This window comes from Balaenoptera ricei, chromosome 15, assembly GCF_028023285.1.
Source record: "Balaenoptera ricei isolate mBalRic1 chromosome 15, mBalRic1.hap2, whole genome shotgun sequence".
NCBI lineage: Eukaryota > Metazoa > Chordata > Mammalia > Artiodactyla > Balaenopteridae > Balaenoptera > Balaenoptera ricei.
Window position 1 is genome coordinate 46561057 of NC_082653.1, and position 9989 is coordinate 46571045.

The 9989-nt window shown below is 57.6% G+C and overlaps 1 protein-coding gene across 1 annotated transcript; it reads right to left on the minus strand.

The window, feature by feature from the left end:
- Positions 1-1118: 1118 nt before the first annotated feature.
- PAX1 (paired box 1) lies at positions 1119-9755 on the minus strand. Its single transcript, XM_059897565.1, has 5 exons — positions 9497-9755; positions 8457-9086; positions 6758-6900; positions 6031-6253; positions 1119-1210 (listed from the first exon to the last, which is right to left on the minus strand). The coding sequence occupies exons 1-5, from the start codon at positions 9753-9755 to the stop codon at positions 1119-1121; spliced, it is 1347 nt and encodes a 448-aa protein (XP_059753548.1).
- Positions 9756-9989: the final 234 nt, after the last annotated feature.

Below are 9989 nucleotides of genomic sequence, written 5' to 3' on the forward strand. Positions count from 1 at the left end.
CCATCCCTTTGCAAACCAGAAGCCAGATTGCACCTCTGTACCCGGAAGCAGTTTGTGGTTTAAATTAACAAATGGGCTGACCCCTGAATACCAAAAAACGGTGCTGATGCGTCTACCATATGCCAGATTCCCTCCTGTTGGGTGTGGAGGGGTAGGAGGGGGCACCTCCAGGGCACGCATGGTTTTCTAACTACAGAAAACACAGTGGCCCCAGTGCCCCTACTCCTACCCCAGTCTTCTTTGGGGTGACATCATCTCAGAGGAAGCAAAGAGAAGCCCAGCCACTGAACGCTGAGAAAACATCCAAACAAGAATATTTCCAGATAATATCCTTGGGGTGGGGGGGTGGGGGAGAAGAAAGGACAGTTCCCCGAGGTTTTCTTTGGGTTCATGGTTATAAAAATATGAAATAAAAGCTGTGGCTTCTCCATTTCCCAGGTTGGAGCCCCTCGGTGAGGCCTGGGGCCCCCGGAGGGGTGGAGGCTAAAGAGAGGAGGGTCTGTCGTGGAAGCTGGTCTGGTGCTCTCGGCAAGGAGGTGAGGGTCCGGGCAGTGCCAATGAGGAGAGGCAGAGTCGTGACTTGTAAAGGCCAAGGAGAGAAGGCGGCGGACCCGGCTGGACCACAGGAAAGGGAGCCCACGTAGACGGGGAGACGGAGGGAGGAAAGGAAGCGAGATAGAGGGGAAAATGAAGAGGGCGAAGGTGGGGAAGGAAAGGAGGCTCAGGAGGAAGGAGGGAGGAAAGGGAGGAAGAAGGGAAGCGAGGCAGAGCGGGAAAGAGGGAGAGAGGGGACGGGAGAGGAAGGGAGGGAGGGCCGGTGCCAAATGGCCCGGGGAGAAGTAGGAAAAGACGCTGGAGGCCAGCTGGACGAGGGAGGCCACGTCAGAGAAAAGGTCGCGGCGACGAGGATGCAACAGTCTGAAGCCAAAGTTCAGAGAAGCCGAAAACCCCGGCCGATGGAGGAAGCGCGGCTGCCGGGCGCGTGGCCGGGCGAGGCCGGGGCTGATGGGCACTTCGGCCGCGGCGAGTCCTCGGGTCCGCGCCCCACTGCGCCCGCCGCTCCGCCGCCGCCTCCGGGCTCGGGCTCGGGCTCGGGCTCGGCTCACGGACGCGCGGCCCTAGGAGGTCGAGGCCGGGACGGGCAGTCCGTGTAAGCTCCCGAGGCCGTCGGGGGCCTTGCCGCCGGGGCTGGGCGGTTTCCGGTCGGCCACTGCGGGAGGAAGCACAGGGCGTGGGGTCACTGCCGGGAGCGGCGCCGAGCGGGAGACCCGGGGACCGCGATGCCCGGGAACACGGCCGACAGCGCAGGGTCCCGGGGAGAAGGGGCGGCGCGCGCTCCACACCTGGGGTCTGCAAGGAGGCAGCGAGACCGCGCTCCCCAGAGCCCTCGGCACCCACCCTTCTCGGCCCCGGCGGGAGCCGCTCGCCCGCCAAGCCTGGGTCGCGGCTCTCCGCGCAGGGCCCGCCTGCAGACGCCCCGCGCCGCTCAGTAAAGCGGACGCCGGGCGCAGGGAGGCGCTGCCGAGCCAGGCGGCCACGGGCGGGGCGGTGGTCCGATCCCAGACCGGGGAGGGAGCGGGGAGCTGAGATCCGCGCACCCCGCCTCCCGAGCCCCCACCCACCCCAGACCCAGCTGGCGCACCGGCCCAAGACGCTGCCAGCGCGTCAGGTCACGGTCCTCAAAGCAGCTCAGGGCTCGCGATGGGCCGGGGCGGGGGGGGGGGGGGTGGTGTCACCAAAATGCCCCGTGGGGAGGGCCCGGGGCGGCCAGGATCACCCACGACGTGGGAGGCGGTCGCGCGTTAGGCGGGCGGCAGACTTCGTTCTGCCCCCGCGGCCCGGGGATCCAGATGCGCTCATCACTGTGGGCACAGCACGTCCTGGGGCCTGTGGGCCTCCGGATTTAGTGACAGTGGACTTGCCATATTAGGCAGCATTCAGCGAGTTGCTCTATTATTTAGGGTTTTGGGAAGGGGCCCAAGTTTTGCTACTGGAAGCCAGAAAATTGACGCCACGATTGTGCAATCCCTGTTTTTCCCTTTCCCGACGCCCGGCCCCTCGGCTTCTCCTGCGCTAGAAAGCACAGGCTTATTTATACCTAAAATCGCCTATTTTCAACTTTCTTTTCTCCTCCACACGTCCTCCTTTAAAGCGGGAGATTGGGGGCGCCTCAGTTTGGGGTGAGGGGGAGCTGCCGGCTGTTTCCTCCTGCAGCTGCCCTCGCCCCGGCTCAGGCGCACCGCCCCGGGGCCGCGCGGAGCCGGGCCCACACCTCTGCGCCAGGGGCGCGCGCGCGCACACATGGTTTCGCAGAGGTGGCAAGGGGGTCTGAAGACCTTTCCAGGACCGACCCCTCGCTCTCCCTTGCCTCTCAGCCCTCTTTCCTAAACACAGTTGTGGCCGCTCAGCCGACGAAGTTTTCAGACCTTTTCATTCCACCCAGTACACACACTTGGAGGTGAGGGCCTGTTTAGAAAACATCTCCGGAGAAGGAGGTTTCTCAGCCAAGTGCCGGTTGCCTGAGAGACAAGCAAGAAAATGAACTCGTGAAAAATAAACACCCGGGAGACCAGAGACTGATTTCACTCCACTCTACGGGGGCGAGCCTGCTGCTGCGTTTTTAGCTCTTCCCCCGCCCCAGTCTCTCCCCCATAGGACCCCTCCGCCCCTTTTTTCCCACCTGCAGGAATCTGGGCGACGGAGTGGGTACGTCGCGGGGCCCCCACGAAGGCTCGGGCCGGCGTTAGGCGCTCTGCAAGCTTTTTTAATCTTAATGGGCAGGAATGGGGATAAGCTTTTTAAAAAATATTGGTACTTCCATTCCAGGACCACTGGGACCCTGGGGTGGGGCGGGGCGGGGCGGGGATGGGGGAGATGTCAGCGGAGTCCTGGAAAGGGGTCTCCCAAGGCTGTGTCAAAGGAGACCGAGGTTGGCGGCGGCGGGCTCTCAGGCCAGCGCTTGCGCCCTAGTGTTCCTGGCAAAGTTCGCTTTTAGGATCCTTCAAGAACTAATCCGGAGCAGAGATGACTGGAACAAGCCGCGAGTTATCTCTAACAAATATAAAAGACACATTTTCTTTGAGCCTATGCAATATCTTATAAATTTGACTTCCAAATCTTTAGTCTTTCCAAAACCCGGCTGGGAGGGACCTCAGAGCCAGTAGGTTTTGAGGTTTCTGAAAACACTCTGTAAATACCATTTGTCTTGAGGGAATGCCTGACGGGGTCTGTCACCTGTCTGGAAGGGGAAGGGGAGGGAGATGGTCTTGTCTAGATAGGGTTCGGAATTCCTAGAACACGGGCACCCCTCCACTTGTGGATGAAGTGGAACTTTCCTATGCTCTCAGGCCTTAAGAATTAAAGTTTCCTTTCACCATCCGGAAATGTAAATCACACATTCTTGCCTCAATAATAGGGAACCCAGACTCACAACCCTCTACCAAGATAAAGTTAATAAATTGTAATGAATAATTTGACATCTGAGTAAGCTTATCTTAGAATAATAATGTTCATTTGCACCTGATGTGGAGGACATATTGAAATATATGTATATACATATATAAAATATAATATATATTATTATGTGTATATTGTCCGTGTATGGACTAGATGATCACAAGTATTTGTCTTTTACTGAGCATTCATGATATTAAACTGCTTTCAGTAAAGAAACTGTTTTCTTACTGAAGAAGTTCAATAGATGCTATTCCTACTACTCTTATGAACAATTAATGATAGTAAATTGTCTTATGGGATAGGTTTCTTTGAAGATAATTTCCTAAGCAATGATTAGAAAATTAAAGGCAGTGATTCACATTACTTTGCTTTGTAATTTTTCAAAGACCACTCGTGGGTGGGGGCAATCTTTCAAGTCCGTTTCTCCGCCAATGAGAAGAGTAAAAATCCATAACCCAAGTAGATATGCAATTCTCATTATTTATATGTTCCTGTTCAAACACAAACATTTGTATGCCAGCTGGAGAAATCATTTTCAATGATCGGCCTGATTTATTCGATGACCCTTTACCTGGATCTTTAAAGAACTATCAGGATCAGAACATTGTTATTAATTTAACAATGAATGTAGCTAATTATTGCTGCAGATTTTGGAAATGGGTGGGATGTTTCATTAATAGAAGTGAAAATAATGGTTAAATGGACAGGAATGCCAGTGTCATTCAATGGCTCTGTATTTCTGAAAGGAAAGTATCTTCCAAAGAAAATTAACCAACAGTGAGTACCCCCGCCCATCAAATTAACTAGAGTTAGCCTAGAATTCAGAACTGTGTGTTTCACCTTTGGATTATTACCTACATTTCATAATTTGTTTCTAAGGTAGCGCTTGAAATGCCCTGGGACAGAATGGCTCTGTTAGAAAAGGACCGCATCACTCTGAAGATAGTGAGTCCTTTTTCTAAGTCTTCCTGCTCCTTGGGGTCAGCGCAGGGGGAATCATTTATATTTGTGGATACACTTTTCTAAATCAAATGAACCTGCTTAGTTAAACGATTAGTCTAATGAGTATAATTTGGTAAATTCCATTTCAATTTCTAATTCAACAGATAACCCCAGGTGTCAAGAAAACGAGTAGGTCCGAGTCCAAAGAAGGCTCTGAGCAAAACACTCCCCCTAAGACCCCTTATCTGTCCTTAAAGGGAAAGCTCGAAGGAGCTCTGAGTCTCGACTTTCAAAATTCCCTTTACTTGGATTTTCCTGTAAATGAACAAGTGGAATTTTCCTATTATTTAAATTAAATTTAAAGCTTGAAGGAGTTCTAATTCTCAATATTTGTAAACTGATATCCCTGAATTTTTGTGCTCTAAAAAAGTGAAACAAAATTTTTTTTAACTTTTGTTCCTCTGCTTGACTGTTAATGATGGCATCTTAATCCTCTCTCTCTCTCTCTCTTTCTGTCTCTCTCTTTCATAGATCACGCTATTGCGTCTCAATGAAACTATGAAACTACTTGGAAATAAAGTTTTTGCCTGGGTATCACCAAAGAGGAAGCCCCTCCTTTCCTCTGCCTACCCAGTGCCACCTGCCCCCACTTCTGCCTGGGTGGGTATAAGGCAGATCAGCTGTAAAGACCCTTCGGGCATCTGGAACATCCCTGTGCCCCACGCAGCCCCCAGGTTCGTGCTCAGCCTTCTTTGCTGCTGAGGCCCAGAGGCCTCACCTCCACCCCGGAGTGACTCCTGCCTTTTCCTAGAGGAGCTGAAGTCGCAAATTTCTGGTGCTCAGAACCTAAAAGCAGGCAGGTTGGAAATTGGCAAATCCAGTCATTCCTTTCACAGTGAGGAAAATGCAGAGGCAAGGCAGGTGAGCTTTTCCCAAGTCATAGGAAAAACTAGAACCCAAAGGTCAGTGTAAGAAAATGCCCCTCGCACTGTGGACCGTGAATTAAATACCTCAAATCTGTTAGTTGGCTTATCAGAGAGCAGATTTACGGAGGAGGAGGAGGAAAAGAGTCTAGACTAAGAGACACATGACTGAAATGCTGTCTCCTTTCCCAAAGAATGTGTTGAAGAAGATGAATGCAAGGGGAGAACAGGGCCTGCTTGGAAGAAAAAAAAAAAAATCTCAGACATGGAAGAAACAGATGGGCAGTGCGTGGAAGCGGCCCGGGGCCAGGGCAGGTCCAACCCCACCTGCGGGGTTCAGGTGCCACAACAGGTCCTCCACAGAAGGTACAGCTCCACAGGCCACAGGAAGGTGCCCCTGGAGGGTGCCTTCTAGACCCTTCTATGGACAGAGAAATGAGACCCAGAGAGGGGGTCTTCTTAATCCATACAAGTTAGGGGATGGTCCTGGGGCCTCTCTCAATCTCTGCCTGCCTTTCTAGGGACACGGCTTATACCTATTAGAAATTAATCTTCTCCGGCTTAAAGTGTAACCCAGAGGAAGAATCTATGCCGGTACCCACTCCAGCCTCTCTGTCTCTCTGTCTCTGTCTCTCTCTTTTGCTCCTTTGCACCCTTCCTAATCCTCCAGCATTCATCTGAACCCCTCCCGCCGGCCCGCGCCCCTCACCTTCTCGGCTGGGATGCTTGAAGGTCACGGCTGCGGCAAGCTCCCCGCCGTGTACGGTGACGCCGGCCCCGGGGGGCGCCAGCGGGGGCCCCTGTGCCGGCGGCCACGGCGGGCCCGGGGCGAGGTAGCCGCCGGCCGGCGAGCTGTACACACCGTGCTGGTTGGAGGCCGGGTAGGCGCAGGCCGGGAGGAAGCCGCCCACCGCGGGGAGGCCGGAGGCCGACTGCGGGGAGAGAGAGCGACAGACCGTCGGCAGCGGGCAATCCCGCCGGCTTCTCCAGCACCGGCAGTTACCGGCGTGGGCGGGGGGTCCCCATTCTCCCTGCTGTCCCCACAATGATTCCCCATGCGAAGTCTGGCCTCTAATTGTCCTGGCAAGGGCTGTGGCAAAGTGTTGTCCACTCAAATTGTTAGAAATAATAACAAAAGGCGAAGGGGGTCATGATATTCACCATCCGGGATTTAGAGAAAGGGAGTCACTGGGAGTCACTCCTCAACCTTTTGTGTTAACGGGTCCCAGGCTTTTTTAGCAAATGTGTCTTGGCAAAAGGCAAGTCAATCCCCTCCTAGGAAAGGAGAGAAATATGCCCGCAGACCAGACCTCAACCTTCAGCCCAACTCGCCTCCCCCGGGGGTGGAGGGGGTCTCTTCTCTTTCTCCCTACCACCCCCCCCCCACCTCTCCCTCTCCCCTGATTAAGGACACCTCCTTCCCCGCGCTCAGTTACCTGCGTGTATTTAATGTCCGCCTCCAAGGCAGGTTTCTCGAGCCCGTTCACGGCTGGGCTGGCGGGGAAGGCCGTGCGGTTCACGCCGGCCCAGTCTTCCATCTTCGGGGAGTAGGCGGCGCCTTCGCTCCCCCCCAGGGCCCCTGCGGGGACATCGGATGGATTAGAAGAGGCATCTGAGTCTGCGCTGGGCACACGGGCAGCCCTCCGGCCCGGACCCGAACATCTACACACGTGCCTACAAGCGCCCAGCCCGGATCCGAAGGCGAGACCCAGGCTCCTCTGAACACCCGTTGGCAGATGCTCAGGGCAGCGGGGACCCCAGATTTCGCTGTTGTTTCCAGCGGGTCAGAGAGAGGGTGGTGGCGACCTGCCCCTCACTCCTCCCAGCTCTCGACCCGCTTCCCACGAAACAGGAGGTTTCTGGCAGGGAGAGGCTGATGGCCAGGTCTGGGCGCCCTCCGCCCAGGCAGCTTTTCCACTTTCCAGAGACGGTGGCCCAAAAGGTCCAAGTTCAAATCCACAGCAGACTCAAGAGAATTATATGGGCTTCTCAATGTCTCAATAAGCGTCTGGAGAGCTGGAAGCCGTTTCTACTCACAACTCCCTCCAGAGACACCCCGGGTCTCCAGAAAGAGGCATCAACCCAGCCACCCGTGAGCGTCCCAGGCACAGGTCTGCTCCTCGCGCACGTGTGTGTGCAGGAAACCGAGCGAAAGCTCCAGATCTGAGCTCAGGCCTGGGGAGGTCACCTCCCCGCTAGCTCCCCACCGGACGCTCCATGGGAAGCTTTGGCCCAAGCCTGCGGCCCAGGCTGGGTTTGAGCCACAAGGAGAAATGAAGCCTGTGCACGGCCTGGAGGCGCGGCCCACAGCCGCTGGAGCTAAGCCTTCAGTTTCTTTCCGGACGCCCCTCCTGTCTCTTGGGCTACGGAGAATTTTGCCTCTTACTCTCCTGCTGAGTCTGCGCACCTAAGAACACGCCATTCTCTGGCCGGCTGCTGGGGGCAGGGGACAGTGCAAAGAGACTACGACCCGGTCGCGGCCCTCACACATTCTTCCCAAGCCCCTCACCAAAACTGCCCCTAACCTTCCCCCCTCTCCCCGTCCCCTCCCTCCACACCCAGAGATTGCAGGCCAAGGGCAAATCCGTGGGAGCTTTCACCCTGAGGATGGTTGCAGCCTGCAGGCGCCTGTCACCCGCCAGGCCGCGGGGCCTGCTGGAGATTAAGGCCACTCAACAAGACCGGCCAGCCAGACCCTTCGCCTTTTACTCAAAGAGCCTTTGGGCCTGGGAGGGACAGAGCCCTTTGGGGAATGGTGAGGGATCCCGAAAGATCGGGATCTTAAGAAAGGGTCGCAGAATTGACTTTGCGGTTTGTTTGGCTTAGATCTGGCGATAGGGGTTTGCATACTTTTTGCAAGAATGAAAAAGTGCAATTTCAAGCCTCCGAATTTGTGGTCGGTGATTGCTCTTCCATTTGGGAAATATTTTCCATATTTGTCATAAAAAGTTCAAGATGTCCGAGGACTCCCACAGAAGGCCCGGGACCCTCAGTCTCCCTGGCCAACCCGGAGCCCTCCCCTGAGCCAAAACCGGTTGGAGGAGGCCCGCGAGAGTGACTCCTCACCCGCATGTCTCCCCCCCCCCCCCACTTCTGCCCCTTCCAGGAAGGCTACAGAAGGCTGGCGCCACTGACCTGTTTGCTCCATAAACGTCCGGATGCCCAGGATATTGCTGACCGAGTGAGCCGAGGGCCATGAACGGGGGATGCTGACGTGGCCCGCTGTGCCCGGGACCCCGTGGTGGCTGCCCATCTTGGCGCCCGTGGGCGACACGGGGCTGGGGTAGGGATACTGGTAGATGTGGTTATAGGGCAGCGCCGGCTGCGGCGGCGGCTGCTTGCTCGCCTCGTACGGGCCGGGCTGCGCCAGGCTGCCAATCTTATTGCGCAGGATGCGGCTGATGGAACTCACAGAGGGCACGTTGTACTTGTCGCAGACGCCGTCGGCCAGCAGCCGGTCGCGGATCTCCCAGGCAAAGATGCCGGGGTCGCCCTGCTTGTAGTCCCGGATGTGCTTGACCACGTTGGGGGTAGTGACGCGGGGTTTGCTGCCCCCAATGGCCCCGGGCAGGATGGAGCCCGTCTCGTTGTAGCGCGCCAGGATCTTGCTCACGCAGCCGTGGGATACGCGAAGCTGCCGGCTGATGTCACAGGGTCGGATGCCCAGCTGCGCCAGCTCCACGATGCGCAGGCGGATGGCGTTGGGCAGGGGGCGGCCGTTGACGAACACGCCGCCCAGCTGGTTCACTTCGCCGTACGTCTGCTCTGCGGACGCGCCCGACGAGAGTGAGGGGAGGGGAAAGAACACCGGCGGGTTAGCCGAGGGTGGCCGCGCAGGGACAGGGGCTGCACCCGGGGCACCTCCGAAGGTGACCGGCGGGTCCTCGGAATCCGAGCAAACGGACCCGGTCCGGTCCCGGGAGTTGGCACGCGCGCAGGGACCACGGAGGGGGGAGCCGCGCGCTTCAGCCCTCCGTGCCCTTTCGCGACTTCCGACGCGTCTACTTGGGACATCCCCTCCCGCGACACGCCGAGCGCCCCCCACCCACGCCCGGGGCTGGGGGCGTGCGGAGAACGCGGCCAGTCCGGGACCCGGGACCTGGTCTCCCGGGGACCGCGGGCGCGAGGGAAGGGAGGCGCCGGGACACCCCCCGCCTCGTCCGCCCGCCCCTTACCCATGGCGCGCGGGCCGGCCGGCTGCCTGGCGCCGAGGCGGCCGGGGCTGGGCCCGGCGCGGTCCGGGAGAACTGGGGCGCCGCCGCCGCGGGAGAGGCATAGAGGGAGGGCGCGCGCGAGCCGAGAGCCGCGGCGGCCGGGCCGCGGGCTGGAAGAGCGCCGTGAGCCGCTGCCGAGCGCGCCGCCGCCCGCCGCCGCCTCCGCCCGCTCCCAGGACACTCTCCACGCCCGCGACCCCAGGCCTAGGGTGAACTTCATCCGATTAGGAGAAATTCGTCTGACCGGGAGGCTGCGGAGTGCGGGGATCAATTTGACGTGTCCTCCACGTCAATCTAGGCAGTCACGCCGGAGACGCGCGAGTTGGCAGCTCATTGGTTCCCGTCACTGCGCCCCGGCGCCCCCCTCCCCGCGCTGAAACTCTACCCCCTCCTTCTGTGCTCCCCCCTCGGCCCTCCTTCGGAACCCAGCCCCCTACACACACACACACACACA